The following is a 15310-nucleotide window of genomic DNA, read 5'->3' as shown; positions in this document are numbered from 1 at the left end:
AGTCAAGATATCCTCAAGATATTATTGTTCCACAATGTTGCATATTTTACATCTACTTGCTTCCTCATCCCATTTTGTGCAGCTTTGTACTTTTGCTTCATTTCAAGATATTTTGTACGAACACTGACATTGGTACAGTGTGTCAAACTGTACTATACCAGAAGGCATTACAGGATGGCTACTTATCCTACTTTGTTTTTGACTAGATATTTTTCTGGGCAACCCAATAAATTAATCATCAGAAAGAAAATGACAGGATTCAGGATAGTGAGGACAATCAGCATCTTTATTGAAAAGTTAAAGAGGCCCCAACCATCGGTTCATATTTTATGAACTCTGTTGAAAGGCATCAACTGGATGGTGACTCTTACTCAGCAGACTCAGACTAAAAAAAAGAGGGGAAAATCAATTAACAATTTTAAATATTCAAATTTAGGAATCAAGTTCTATTTCATTACTAGCTGCAACATCATGGCTTATATTGTTTTCACAATAGTCTGTGCGTGTGTGTGTGTGTGTGTGGGTGTGTGTGTGTGTGTGTGTGTGTCTGTGTGTGTGTGTGTGTGTATGTGTCCGTGTATGTGTCAGAAACATACTTGAAAGTAGAAAAACTTAAAACAGGTCAGATAGTAGGTTAGGAGTTTTCTCGTAACTTATGTTGACTCATTTTGAGTTGCATCTTAGAGCACATAATGATTTGAGAAGATGGTTTGAGTTCTTAAAGTGCCCAAGTAACCAAAGCTAGTATTTTACATTACTCTTTTTAATGACGTTAGCTCACTGTTTCAAAATTCAAAATTGATGTTCTTATAAATCTAAGAATGGGTATGCTGTATGTCATGCTGTATCTACCAGTGAAATTCTGTGTATGTGTATGTGTGTGTATGTGTGTGTGTGTGTGTGTGTGTGTGTGTGTGTGTGTCTGTGTGTGTGTGTGTGTGTGTGTGTGTGTGTGTGTATGTGTGTGTGTGTGTGTGTGTGTGCGCGCGCGCATGCGTGCGCGTGTGTGTGTGTGTATGTGTGTGTGTGTGCGCGCGCGTGTGCGTGTGTGTGTTTGTTTGTAAAATTATGGCAAAATGTGGTTCTGGAGACACCTGCTGTAGCTTGAACTTTTGTCTACTTGATTTCGTCAGAATGATAGGGTCACAGCTGTGCAAGATACTCACACGTCATTGGGATTTAAATGAAGGCAGAGTTTGACAACCTGAAGCTGGTTGTGTTCTGACCTATGAGTACTGGATACTCACTTAATAATGTAGTAAAGACTATTGAGTACACATGGCTGGGAATGTCAACACATTGCCAGATAGTAATTTTGTGTAAAATATAATCACCTGACTTACCTTTCCAGTATCACGGCTCTTGGCTCTCAGCTTGTTAACTTGGGACTCAGCGATGTCAGCGCGCTCCTGAGCTTCTTCCATCTCATGCTGAACCTTTCTTAGTCTGGACAGGTGGGTGTTTGCCTGCTCCTCCTGTGAAGGGTTGCGAGACGCAGTATGTTTTATTTTGTTTAAATATTCAATGTGTGGTTTCTTTATGTCATTATCGATTTGTGCTACTTTCCAAAGTGTCATATAACAAAACATTTGACTCACAGCCTCCTCAGCCTGTCTCTTGTAAGCCTTGACTTTGAGCTGCAGCTTGTCCACCAGATCCTGGAGTCTGTGCACATTCTTCTTGTCCTCCTCAGTCTGTACAAATTAAGAATTGTTACCAGGAAGTACAGAGACAGAATAAAGAAATTAAGAACTCACAGTAGTTTTTAGGTTTAACAGACATTACCTGGTAGGTCAACTCCTTCACTCTTCTCTCATATTTGCGGACACCTTTCACAGCATCACTTCCTCGTCTCTGCTCAGCGTCAACTTCAGCTTCCAGTTCACGGACCTGTGGCATGATGGTAAATGATTCATCAAAAAGGTGAATCCTCATTCTTTGTTTATAATGAACATTTAAAGTATATGTATTCATACCCTGGTCTCCAGTTTCTGGAGCTGCTTCTTGCCACCCTTCATGGCGAGGTTCTCAGCCTCATCCAGACGATGCTGCAGGTCCTTGACTGTGACCTCCAGGTTCTTCTTCATCCTCTCCAGGTGAGCACTGGTATCCTGCTCCTTCTTCAGCTCCTCAGCCATCATGGCAGCCTGAAATGATAACTGGTCTGTAATTATACTTTCATCTAAAAAATCCTTCACAGCACTTGTTGAACACATAAATGAAGACCACATTAAGCATTTCTTGAGATGTAAACTCACATCAGTGATGGCCTTTTTGGCCTTCTCCTCAGCATTTCTTGCTTCCTGAATGGCATCATCCACTTCACTCTGAACTTGCACAAGGTCAGCCTCCATCTTCTTCTTGGTGTTCAGAAGACTGGTGTTCTGAATGTTTAAGACAAGTCATGTTTAATATAATGTATATAATGTATTTTCAAGAACACTAATATTTTTATAATGAATAGAAAGAAACCTGAGAATGAAGCAGTCCGACACGCTCACTAGCATCAACCAACTCCTGCTCAGCCACTTTGCGTCCTCTCTCTGTCTGCTCCAGAGCGGCTCTCAGCTCCTCAATCTCAGCAACCATCAGGCCATTTCTGCGCTCCACCATGACAACCTGCTCCTTCATGTCTTCCTGTCCTCTGACAGCATCATCAAGGTGCAGTAGGGCATCCTGATAACAAGAGAAAAAAACAATGAGATTTCTGAGTTTTTGTAGTTGTTTATTTTAATAAGATGATCATATAATCCTTACCTTGAGCTGTCCCTGGACATTCCTCAGTTGTTTCTGTGCTTCAGCAGCCTGCCTGTTGGCATGGCTCAGCTGAATCTCCATCTCATTCAGGTCTCCCTCCATCTTCTTCTTGACTCTCAGGGCATCATTTCTGCTCCTGACCTCTGAGTCAAGATTGCTCTGCATGGAGTCCATCACCCTCTGGCTGTTCCTCTTGATCTGCTCCATCTCCTCATCCTTCTCTGCCAGCTTCCTGTCAACCTCACCCTTGACCTGGTTGAGCTCAAGCTGAACACGGAGAATCTTGGCCTCCTCATGCTCCAGTGTGCCCTGAGATTATTTTAAACAGTCATGTTAATAAAACTTGCTAGAGAGAACACTTCAATACAGTAGACTTGGACTAAATTGATTTAATTTGACAATAATTTTTATCCGTGTTACTTCAGCTTCCTCCAGCGCTGATTGAATTTCAGTCTTCTCAGTCTCCACAGTCTTCTTGGATTTCTCCAGCTCATGGATGCTCTTTCCAGTCTCACCAATCTGTTCAGTCAGGTCTGAGATCTCCTCTATTGAGCAACCAAAACAAAAAGTTAGAGTAACTCAGACTTAATACTGTATGCAGTATACATTAAATCTAGACACATACCATTTATGTGTCAAGGCTTTTACCCTGAGAAAAACTCATAAACTACCACAGAAGGTAAAAGAATTGCTATAACAGTCACATTAAATCCAGTGAGATTAGCATACGCTGCAGGTTCTTGTTCTCTCTCTTCATGGTCTCCAGGTGATCCAGAGCCTCCTCATAAGAGTTCTTCATCTTGAACAGTTCAGTGCTGAGAGAGCGAGCCTCCTTCTGGGCTCCTTCCAGCTCTGCCTGGCCCTCCTCATACTTCTGTTTCCATTCTGCAAGGACCTAGATTTGTATAGGTTAATTAAATGATTGATTACTACTTCAGGTATCTGTTCTTCAGATAAAATTGGTTTTGATTTCCAGTTGAAATATTTACCTTATCAAAGTTCCTCTGCTTCTTGTCAAGGTTGGCAGCCAGACTATTTGCTCTCTCCACATCAATCATGAGGTCCTCCACCTCACCCTGCAGCCTCTGCTTGGTCTTCTCCAAAGACGCACACTTAGAGTTGACAGCCTCAATGGATTCCTCAGCGTCCTGCAGGCGCTGGGCAAGCTTTTTCCTGTAATGATGAATAATTAATTTGTTAATTTCTATTGTTAATTTGAACAAATAAATTTAAGGAAAACGAATTAAAACATTGAACAGGTAGTTACGTACTTAGCCTCCTCCAGTTCCTCAGTGCGCTGGATAGCATCAGTCTCATATTTGGTTCTCCACTGAGCCACCTCGCTGTTGGCCTTGGACATTCCTCGCTGCAGCTCAGCCTTGGCCTCCTGCTCCTCCTCAAACTGCTCTCTGAGCAGATCGCAGTCATGGCGGGCTGACTGAACACCATGGGCCAGAGCATTCTTGGCCTGTTGAACATGACAAAACATTTTAACTTACCAATGAAGTAGCATGTTGATTTAGTTAGTTATCAAGTAACATTTATCTGTCTTTTCATTATCTGAAATGTAATTCATAAGAAGATTTCAGTCAACAATAATAGCAGTATGTCTGTATGGATACTTTTACTGTGGGACCCTAAAGATGACTGAGTTTTGACTTTTTAATAGTGTTACAATATAAATTGTATGTATTTTTTAATGACTACATGCGAAAAGGAGGGCTCCATTCGGCTGCTTTTAAGACCCAATAATAGGAAATGTGTACCTTGACTTCCTCCTCAATGTGTCTCTTGAGCTCCTCAATCTGCTGAGTGAAGGCCTGCTTGCCCCTGGTCAGTTGGGAAACAAGAGCTTCCTTCTCCTCAAGCTGGCGAGAAAACTCACCTGAAGGACATTATATAAATGGCATTATAAAAACTGATTAACCCACCCACCGACCAGTTTTTATCAAGGGTGACTCACCATTCTCTGTCTGCAGTCTTGCCTTATGTGCATTAATGTCATTCAACTGGCGAACATTCTCATCATTTTTGGCTTTGAGCTCACTCAGCTGGTCCTCAAGAGTTCTGCACATTTTCTCCAAGTTCCCCTGCAACAACAAAACATGACAGCTGTCCGTTTCTCCCAGCTACTGCAATACTTTGTACTTACAGCTCATATTTCTGTGCATGATAAAAGGCAAACCCCTCACTTCAACAAGCAACTAACCTTAGATTTGGCGACAGCCTCCATGTTGCTGGAGAGGTCGTCAATCTCCATCTTGTACTCGCTCTTCTCCTTCTCCAGCTTCTGCTTGACACGCTGGAGGTTGTCAATCTGCTCTCCCAGCTCTGCAACACTATCAGCCTGCTTCTTGCGAAGAGCTGATGCGGTAGATTCATGCTGCAGGGTTGACTCTTCAAGGTCACGACGCAGCTTCTGGAACTCAGCCTCACGCTTCTTGTTCATCTCAATCTGAGCGGCTGTTGCTCCACCAGCTTCTTCAAGCCTCTCACTGATCTCCTCCAGCTCCCTGGAGAGGTCAGCCCTCTGCTTCTCAACCTTAGCCCGAGCAGCCCTCTCAGCTTCAATCTCTTCCTCCAGCTCCTCAATGCGAGCCTACATTTGATAGTAGCAATATTAAAAAGACTCATTAACCAGAATGTCATTTGTTCTTTATGATTTCACTGGTTCTGATATGTAAATCAACTATGTTACCTGGAGCTCTTTGATCTTCTTCTGTAGCTGAGCACCAAGTGACTGTTCATCCTCAATCTTGCTTAGGAGCTGACTGGTCTCAAACTCCTTCCTGTAATAGGAAATAAAGAGCATCTTCAGTGTTATTGTTGATGTTCTGACTCAAATGCAGTGCCTTGTGTTGGAAGTAAAAAGGATAAGGTTCAGTAATCTAATAAGATTACAGCCCTGATAGTGGCTACTTGAGGCTTTAATTGGGCACAACTATGCTTTGAAGTAAATGCCAACATGCTCACATTACTAATGACATTACTAACAAGCTGATGTGCTGCAGGTATATTGTATACCATGTTCACTTTTTTAGTTGTATCTTTTGATATTGTATTATTTACTATTTAGCACCAAACACTAATTAGCACCAAGTACTAGTTGAGGCAGATGGGAATATCAGTGGGTTGGCAGGTATTTTGTCTTAAACACATAAAGCAATCTATCCAGTAAATTTAGACGTTTCAGTTTGGATTAAATTGCTTAATTGACTGTGGGATCAGCATTTATGGAGTTCTTAGTGTGCAATTTGTCTGATATTCAAAAGAGGGTTAAAACAAAGCAATACCTACTTCTTGATTTTCTCATCAGATTGCTGCTTGTCATTCTCCAGATCCATGATGGATTCCTGGGCCAGTTTCAGATCTCCCTCAAGCTTCCTCTTGGCTCTCTCAAGGTCCATGCGGAGCTTCTTCTCTTGCTCCAGTGATCCCTCAAGCTAAGACATAGCACTTGTCAATTATAACTGAACAATAAAACATCACGAAAGAGGCGCAAAGCAATTGTTTACTTACATCGTCCACTTGCTGTTCCAGCTTTGTCTTGGCCTTGGTCAGAGTGTTGACTTTGTCTTCCTCTGCCTGGAGATCATCCAGTGTTTGCTGGTGGGCCTCTTGGAGTGCCTTCTTCTCCTTGGTTAATTTGGCAATAGACTCATCTTGAGATGCCATCTCCTCTGTGAGGTTTTTCACCTGAAAATTGTATGAAAGGCACATTTGAATGTGAACCAGATATCTAAAAAATGAATGTACATATATTTAAGTTTTGACTTAAATGAACTGAACCTTGTTCTCTGTGGCATGTTTCTCCTTCTCCACTTTAGCCAAGGTGAGCTCCAAGTCATCAATGTCCTTCTTCAGCTCAGAGCATTCATCCTCCAGCTTCCTCTTCTTGGCAGTCAGCTCAGCATTGATTTCCTCTTCATCCTCCAGTCTCTCAGTTGTCTCTTTGAGTTTGGCCTCAAGCTGGATCTTGCTCTTAATGAGCCCTTCACACCTTTCCTCAGCATCTGATAGGTTCTCAACTTCCTATAGTGTATTTTAACATAGAATAGGATAATTTGTTGTTATTTTATGCTTGAGGTTTTATTATTCATTGGTGTTTGCTAATTATTCATTTAGTTAATGTGAACATTTTTCAATTGTTACATATACAAACAGAAGACAACGATAAAACATGTACACAATGTAATATTTGGTCTACCAATAACTCCACAGGTGTGATTTATGGATTATGAGTTTGTCTAAATTACTAAATAAGCACTGTATACAACTAAATTATTAGTGATCCAAGAAACTATATGTGTATATATAATATTGTATTCACCGAAGCCACTTGCAGTTGCAGGTCATTCTTCTCCTGCAGCAGGGAAACCATCTTTTCCTCCAGTTCCTTCTTCTTGGCCAGGGCAGTAGCCAGGTCTGATTGCATCTTCTCATAATTCTCCTTCATCTGTTGGAGCTCCTTCTCAGTCTCAGCACTCTTCAAAAGAGGCTTGATTTTGAAGTACAGGTTCATCCATGGCCAATTTTTCACATTCATGAATGAACGGATATTGTACTGGATGCTGAAGATGGATTCCCTGGAAAATATATTTACAGATAATGTAATATGCAATATGGTTTCATGGAATTGCTGAGGATGACAACTGAAGAAAAATATCTATATAATTGGACAGTACAGTTTTTAGTAATGTATGATAATTCTACCTCCTCTCCATCATCTTAACAAACTCCTTCCTCATGAGGTATCCTCTGCAGAGAGCCTGAGTCATGGTTACCAATGTAGCCAGTTTGTCATCTCTCATCTCCTCCAGGGCACCCAGCAGACCAGCTTTGAAGAACACCTATGGGTCAAATCAAGGTAATCATAATAAATATTGATACAAAAGGATGACTCCATAAGTAAAAATTTGTGAATATTTTCTGCAAGAACAGTAGTACAGAGTACACTAGTGATGAAGTTGTGAGAATGAACCTTTGTGTGCCCGAACTTGTACTGAGTGTGGTCCACATCAATGGATCCCAGCAGCTTCTCTGAAGCTTTCTTGTTGTCAATGAACTGTCCCTCAGGGATGACACTGGCATTCAATACTTTGTATCTACAAGACAAAATGATATTGTTACTTGTATTTTCCTTTCATATCTTCCTTGTGTTAACCATCACAATGCCTCATCTGAAATGAGCCTGACTTTCATATAATGAAAACTGTAGACACCTCTGCTTGAAGTCACCATAGAGGATTCTGCTGGGGAAGCCCTTTCTGCAGATTCTGATGCCTTCCAGCACACCGTTACACCTCAGTTGGTGGATGACCAAGAAGTTCTCCATAAGACCTGAGAGTAAATGAATACATTTTAAAATGTTTCTTTGTAACACAGTGTAACATAAAATTCAAAAAGCAGGTCTCTGGGATTCTTACCTGGGGTCTTGGTTTCATTGGGAATCAGGCAACGCACAAAGTGAGGATGAGTGCTCCTCAAGTTGGTCATCAGTTTGCCCAAGTTCTCCTGTGGATCACAATTATAAGATAATAGGTCAAACATGATATTAATATGAGGTGTTTAACCGTTGAAATAATGTTGTGAAACAATACCTACTCTGAAAAGAGCAGACACAGTCTGGAAGGAACCACCCTTCTTCTTACCACCCTTCTTACCGCCGCCACCAGCAGCTTCTGCATTGTAAAACATTACATTTTATTCATGAGACTGAACAACTTATGATGTCATAATTGTTTTAAGTTTAATTCACAATTTTTATATATGACTGCAAACTCGCTGCACGTTGTGCAGTAACTTTTTAACAAACTGGAAATACTGATTAAATGTTTAAAGCTTACCAAAAAATCTACTTCATCCTTCATCCTTTACTATTAATGCACCATTAATAAGATAGAAAATAGTTCCTACTTCAGTTGATCTGCAGTATCCATACAGTAGTTTAGGAGAATGAATCATAGAATCTATGCAGAATATTAGCGCTTCTGATTACTCTGCTACTCTTATTTCTTACCGTCACCAGCATGAGCTGCATAAAGGAAGGCCAGGAGTTTGTTTGAAGACTTCTGGTAGAGCTGAACAACTGAGTCGTTCAGGGGGTCCTTGTTCTTGTCCAGCCAGCCACTGATATTGTAGTCCACTGTACCAGCATAGTGCACCAGGGAAAAGTGAGCCTCAGCCTTGCCCTTTGCAGGTTTTGGCTTCTCAAAGGCCTTGGTTTTGCCAAGATGCTGATCATGCAGCTTGTTCTTGAAAGTTGTGTCTGAGGCCTTGGGAAACATGCACTCCTCTTCAAGGATGGAGAAGATGCCCATTGGCTAAGAAGAATTTACATTTCATATTGAAATTAGACTGTGGAAGCTACCATTTGCACATGAAAAAATTAACAATATATACCCAAATGGCCACTTACCTTCTCAATAAGCTCAATGCAGGCAGCCAAGTCCATACCGAAGTCAATGAACTCCCATTCAATGCCTTCTTTCTTGTACTCCTCTTGCTCCAGGACAAACATGTGGTGGTTGAAAAACTGTTGCAGTTTCTCATTGGTGAAGTTGATGCAGAGTTGCTCCAAGCTGTTGAACTGTAATTACAGAAATATATTCAAATGCTTTGTTTTATCATTTTCATATGTAATACTGCTTAGATGTTTTTCTGATCACTCACATCAAAGATCTCAAATCCAGCGATATCCAACACCCCGATGAAGTACTGTCTTGGCTGCTTTGTGTCCAGCATCTCATTGATACGGATGACCATCCACAAGAACATTTTCTCATAGATCGACTTGCACAGAGCACTAACGGAATTGTTGACCTAAAAACAATGGCAACATTTTGAAAACCCTGCTTGGATTTCTAACCACTCTTTGATATTTGTTGATGTTTCACATTTACTCTTTTTTTTGTACCTGTGGAACGGTCTGACCTTTGGTCACCATCTCATTTCCGACCTTGACTCTTGGGTAGCACAGGGCTTTCAGCATATCAGCTGAGTTCAGGCCCAAGAGGTAAGCGATTTTATCAGCCTCTAAAGGAAAGGTGGACAAGAGTGCTAAGTACACATGGACTTGAATAGTATTTTCCGATTGGAAAACTTACATGAGTGTGGTATTATTTCGATTATTACCCTCATTGCCATCAGGTTCAGCCTGCTCCTCACGCTGCTTCTGCTTGAATTTCATGTTGCCATGATGCATCACAGCACCAGTGAGCTTGTAGATGCCCAATTTCTCCTCAGCAGTGAAACCTAAGATGTCAATGGCAGTCTGCAGTGGAAATGAAGTAAAGTTATCAGTAAATATTCCCTCATTCCCTCATTATACTCTTTATTTAACTAATTTGTTGACTTACATCTGTTGCAATGAACTCCTCCACATCATCAATGCTTTTGACAGTGATTTCACCCTGACTGATCATATGATAGTCATAGGGGTTGGTGGTGATCAGAAGAGCCTCTAGAAGGGCGAACACAAAATTCATGAGGTTTTCTTTTGATACTGTTTGTAGTTTTGTCAGAATTTTAAGTTCAAGACATCTTTTAACATACCCAGAAGCTCAGGCTTGTGGCCTGTCATCAGCTGATAGAAGATATGGTAGCTCCTTTCAGCAGACAACTGGAAGGTGACACGAGACTTCTCCAGCAGATCTAAGAGTAGCAAATTCAATTGGATAATATGTGATTACTTCTTATAATATAGTGGTTTTAGATCATCAAAGACCACATGTTAGTTCACAGGAATCTTGACTTACACCTTCTTTGGAACTTACATGTTTCAATATCAGCTGAAGACAGCTTTCCAGCAGAACCAAAGTGGATTCTGATAAATTTACCCTAGAGAGACAGATTATTGATAACATTGATTTTTTATAGTTTAGCAAGAAAAGAAAAATATATTTCCTGTATTACTTACAAAACGAGAGGAGTTGTCATTCCTCACAGTCTTGGCATTACCATAGGCCTCCAGCAGAGGGTTGGCTGCAACAATTTGGTCCTCAAGGGAGCCCTGTAGGAGAAGATTAGAGTTACATGAGCTAAACATCCAAAATAACTTTTCTCTGTCAAAACCGTTAATGTTAAACAACCAATTTTACCTGCATCTTGCCAGGGGTTGCCTCAGCCTTCTTCGCTCCAAGAGCTGCAATTGTTGCAAAATACTGGATGACACGCTTGGTGTTGACAGTCTTTCCTGCACCGGATTCTCCACTGAGGTAGAAGGGGCACATTATCAAGATTGTGTTTCTTTACAAAGATTTAACACAACATTTTGTGCTATACTCACGTAATCAGGACAGACTGGTTCTCACGATCTGAAATACAAACATGCATACTTCACATGAGTTCCTTTTTCCTTGTTCCTTCAGAAAGGTTTTGCTTAAGTTGAATTCCAGTTCTCTATACATAGAAACTTAAACATTTTGAACTTTAATTTACCAGTGTGCATGGCCTGATAGGCATTGTCAGAGATGGAGAAGATGTGGGGTGGTGCCTCAATCCTCTTCTTGCCTCTGTATGCACCCACAACAACAGCATCATATACAGGAAGCCACTTGTAGGGATTCACGACAACACAGAACAACCCAGAGTAGGTCTGTAAAAGTAGAGAGTATAAATAGTGTTAGGTAAACATATACATAAAGTGTAGTGTAAGTAAGTAGGTACATAATTAAAGTTTATTTATTGGCTAGCACTATTCACAGATACAAAATGCTTTAATGAATCAAAATGTACAAAAGTTCCAAACACAGACAGGGAAACAGGCCATAAAAACCAATGGAATAAAATGGAGCAGCTGCTCAGACAAGCTAACCAAAAGCCTGTCTGAACAAAAATGTTTTTAGCTGCTTTAAAAAGATGTCCTATGAGTTTAGTGATGACAAAGAAAAAGGGAGAGCATTGCATAAACTGTATGAAACAACTTGAAATATGTATTATAGTGGAAACTCACATAGATCATCCATGATGCATAACGATCTTTGAGGTTATACAACACGCAAGGCTCATTGAGGTGGGTCATCATGGCCATGTCCTCAATTTTGTCAAACTTTGGAGGGTTCCTTTGATGGATGTCGTCCTCTTTTACAGTGACAGTCTGAAAAGGGAATACAGCAAAACATTTTTACTGAAAAATATTCTTTTAATCAACAAGTTGATAGAATGGATGGCATTTTAGTTCACAGTGACAGTTCGAATTTAAAACACACAATTATAAATGAATCCTTCAGTAAATGCTTTACTCAGATACCTTTTCAATTAAATGTTCATTATTGAAACAGATTGCAATGTTTTTATTAAAAAAGTAAAATTTTCAATTCCATTTGTATGATTATTGCATAATTGTATAATTAATCACCTACCTTTCCTGTATCTGTCTCAACTGTGGCTTTGCCACCCTCTTTCTTCACAAGTTTACCCTTGAGGTACATCTCATCAGCATCAGCCACAAAGTAGGCAGTTTTGGCATCAAAAGGCGTGGTTTGTGCCTCAATCCTCTCTCTCTCTGGCTTCCGGAGGTAGATGGCCGCCGGGCCATATTGCTCCATTTCCGCATCTGTGCTCATGGTGGCACTTTAGTCGAGACTGAAAAAATGAGAGTCCACAATAGTTAACATATCAACATGGAATTTCTTTGGTGCATTTTCCATCTGATATTGGCAATTTCATGTGTTTGTTATGGTGACATCTCCTACCTCAGCTCGTTTCAAAAAAGACTGAGTGGTGTAGTCTCTGGAGGAGTCTCAAGATGCTATGAAAAGATAATTAAACATGAGCACAAAAAGTTTAGTTGGTTTTTCATTTAAATTTAGTTGTGGAAATTCAGTCAATTCAAGAACATCAGAGGGTGAAAAAGTTTTCAAACCTAATAAACACTCTGTCCATTTCAATACTCAGTTCAATACTCTCCCATCCATTCAATTGCCCTTCACAAATATACTGTCGTATTAGTCTTGATCACAAGATGTGAACTGGGTGAACTAATTAATTGTGTTATTTTTTCTTCTTGGAAGAAATTATTTTTTATATTAAGAAAATTGCTTTAAAATAATTTTTTCCCACCCAAGACTGCTTTAATATGCCATAAAATATAACCATCATCTGATACCTATACTTGAAAGATAACTCAATATGCATAAGTAATTAGCAACACAATTACTTTACTAGCTAATCAAAAGCATTGCAAACTGAGGTTACAGAGCATACACTCACCTGCGTTGGATGCCTATCAGCTCATGCTTGTCCATTGCTGCCTCATTTATAGAGGCCGGCAGTGCCTGGTCAGCAGTAGTCTCTTTCTCAGTTTGGTCATGGCCTCTTTTCATTCTGCAGCTTATTTAGTGGCAGTGATGTTTAAGGAAGTGATATACATAATTCTTTGTTACTAAACACAGAAATTACAGTTTACATCATGATGTTATACCAATTGATTTGATTTGATTTGATTTGATTTGATGTTAACTTTGATATGACCAACACAATGTAGGTGTTAAAATTTAAAATATGAATTAATGCTTGCACCAGGTATGTTAACAATGAGTAAACTGTGTCCCTACTGTAATAAAAGAAGAATTAAAGCTACAAATTATGTTATACTTGATTTACACAACATCAAAGTTGAAAGCTGTTGTGAACATTAACAGTCTTTTTTTAAATTTCATGAGTAGCTTGGACTTGGTAAGTCTTCCAAATTCCATTGATATTCAGTTGCAAGAGACTTGCACATTTGCAAATCTCTGAAATGAAAGAACATTCACCCCTAAGTGACATCAATATTTGACATTATCAGCATATGATGATATGATGATATTTACAAGATAATATATCTTAAACATAATTTAAGAGGTTGCATTAAATATTGTGCTTAATAATGTTTGACAATAATAACACTGCATTTGCCATTGTGCTCATTAAAATAATCAATAATCAATAATACCTACAGAATACCTTAAAGTCTCTACCATGAAGTTTACTGTTGCGATTTTGCAGTACTTGATCACAATAAACATCAAAGCACTTTATTAATAGGAATTGCATTCAGTCAATGTTTTTCAAGAGGAGCTTAGTTTTGGAATTTCCCCAAATGTTAGTGGTGTACAGTTACAGGACACTGGCACATCTTATATTCCTGTATTAAAATTAATTATCCATACAAGTTAATTTGCCCTTCATATAACTCCCTAAATGGACATGAAAACAGTTGGCAACTTGTTTGAGATCAGGCCCAAAATAATTTCCACACAAGGAAAAATGAACCTTGTCCAACTGCTTCATAGGAGGTGTCATGTATTAAAGAGGCATGATACCAGTCCTGGCAAATCTTGAGGGCTTATGTCTATTAGAGCATTTTTGAGTCAGAGTAGCAGACCACATAAAACATACTTGAAAGTAGAAAAACTTAATACATTTCAGATAGTATTTTAAGAGTTTTCTCAACTTTAACTTATTTTGACTCGTTTTGAGTTGCCTCTTAGAGCACATAGTGATTTGAGCAGATGGTTTGAGTTCTTAAAGTGCCCAAGTAACCAACACTAGTCTTTTTCATTACTCTTTTCAGTTTTTTTCTTTGCTGCAGATGATCAGATGATACTGATTTGACATTCAAAATTCAAAATTGATATTCTTATAAATCTAAGAATGGGTATACTGTATGTTATGCTGTAAGTGTGTGTGTATGTGTGTGTGTGTGTGTGTGTGTGTGTGTGTGTATGTGTGTGTGTGTGTGTGTGTGTGTGAGTGGCAGGGCAACTATCCCACAGCCTTTGTCTCTCACCTCAGAATTAGATCCTATTTGTAGCGGTTGTTGCCCAGGAGGGGTTGGGGGCTAAACTTAACTCTGCAAATATTGTTTTTAGAAGAACAATATTCACAGCTCCAATGCTTCACCTTGTGTCAGCTAACAATAACATATTCTGATTTGCCAGTGAGCCCAGTCCCGGTGCAGACCCACAGCATGTTTTGCACACTGTGAAAGACAGGCACGTAGAGAGGGCCGTTAAAGAGATACACATGAAAAACATTTATGGAAATTTTGGCACTCTAATGGCCCACCAAATTCTCCTGGTGCTTCTGATGGCCAGCCCAACTATGACAGATGGGTCTGTTTCTGGGTTGTGCCAATGTACAATGATATTGGTGATCGATGATCATTAGACCAATCACCGATTGCTCATGCCTTTGCAAATGTCAAGACAATATTTGACTTGTTTTCCCATCAATGTAGTAACTTATTATTTTTAGTATTTAATTCATACTAAATTTAATTTGCCCTGCCGCAGATTCACACGATTAACCGCATATAACTGATGCTTGCAACATGCTCGCACACACACACTCCGATCAGCTGATTGTAATCAAGCGCTGCTTGTTGTGTGTAGGTGCTGCATTGTGATTTAAGAGTGGAGGAGATCGACAGAGAGACAGTCTGTCTTATCCTGCTACTTTTTATGGTGGTAAATAGAACTTTTGGACAGTCAATGAGAGAAAGAGGGAAATAAAACGGGACACACTTGCTTTTTGGTCACTCCTCTTTCGCTCTCGCTCATAGGGTAAC

The 15310-nt window shown here is 39.7% G+C and overlaps 1 protein-coding gene across 1 annotated transcript; it reads right to left on the bottom strand.

Moving 5' to 3' along the window:
* Positions 1–265: 265 nt before the first annotated feature.
* On the bottom strand, positions 266–12500 carry LOC130185252 (myosin heavy chain, fast skeletal muscle-like). Its single transcript, XM_056401619.1, has 40 exons — positions 12453–12500; positions 12120–12342; positions 11711–11854; positions 11197–11353; positions 11045–11072; positions 10857–10968; positions 10676–10768; positions 10533–10596; positions 10312–10410; positions 10116–10219; positions 9892–10030; positions 9674–9792; positions 9430–9579; positions 9176–9346; positions 8777–9080; positions 8362–8438; positions 8184–8271; positions 7980–8097; positions 7739–7862; positions 7471–7607; positions 7088–7343; positions 6547–6789; positions 6277–6453; positions 6055–6200; positions 5456–5546; positions 4967–5356; positions 4721–4847; positions 4524–4642; positions 4029–4225; positions 3747–3930; positions 3487–3652; positions 3178–3302; positions 2758–3066; positions 2473–2676; positions 2259–2384; positions 1977–2147; positions 1786–1890; positions 1599–1694; positions 1344–1475; positions 266–385 (listed from the first exon to the last, which is right to left on the bottom strand). The coding sequence occupies exons 2-40, from the start codon at positions 12321–12323 to the stop codon at positions 368–370; spliced, it is 5814 nt and encodes a 1937-aa protein (XP_056257594.1). The 5' UTR covers positions 12324–12342; positions 12453–12500; the 3' UTR covers positions 266–367.
* Between the last annotated feature and the right edge of the window lie 2810 nt (positions 12501–15310).

This window comes from Seriola aureovittata, chromosome 17 (assembly GCF_021018895.1).
Source record: "Seriola aureovittata isolate HTS-2021-v1 ecotype China chromosome 17, ASM2101889v1, whole genome shotgun sequence".
Classification (NCBI taxonomy): domain Eukaryota; kingdom Metazoa; phylum Chordata; class Actinopteri; order Carangiformes; family Carangidae; genus Seriola; species Seriola aureovittata.
This window is presented reverse-complemented; position numbering and strand designations above follow the sequence as displayed.

Bases quoted from the DNA above. Each gene is read 5' to 3' on its own strand.
- LOC130185252 (XM_056401619.1), bottom strand. From the start codon at position 12,323: ATGAGCACAGATGCGGAAATGGAGCAATATGGCCCGGCGGCCATCTAC. The intron at 3,303-3,486 runs GTATGCTAATCT...GTTGCTCAATAG, and splicing joins AGAGAACAAGAACCTGCAGC to AGGAGATCTCAGACCTGACT. The intron at 2,677-2,757 runs GTAAGGATTATA...TCTTGTTATCAG, and splicing joins ATGTCCAGGGACAGCTCAAG to GATGCCCTACTGCACCTTGA.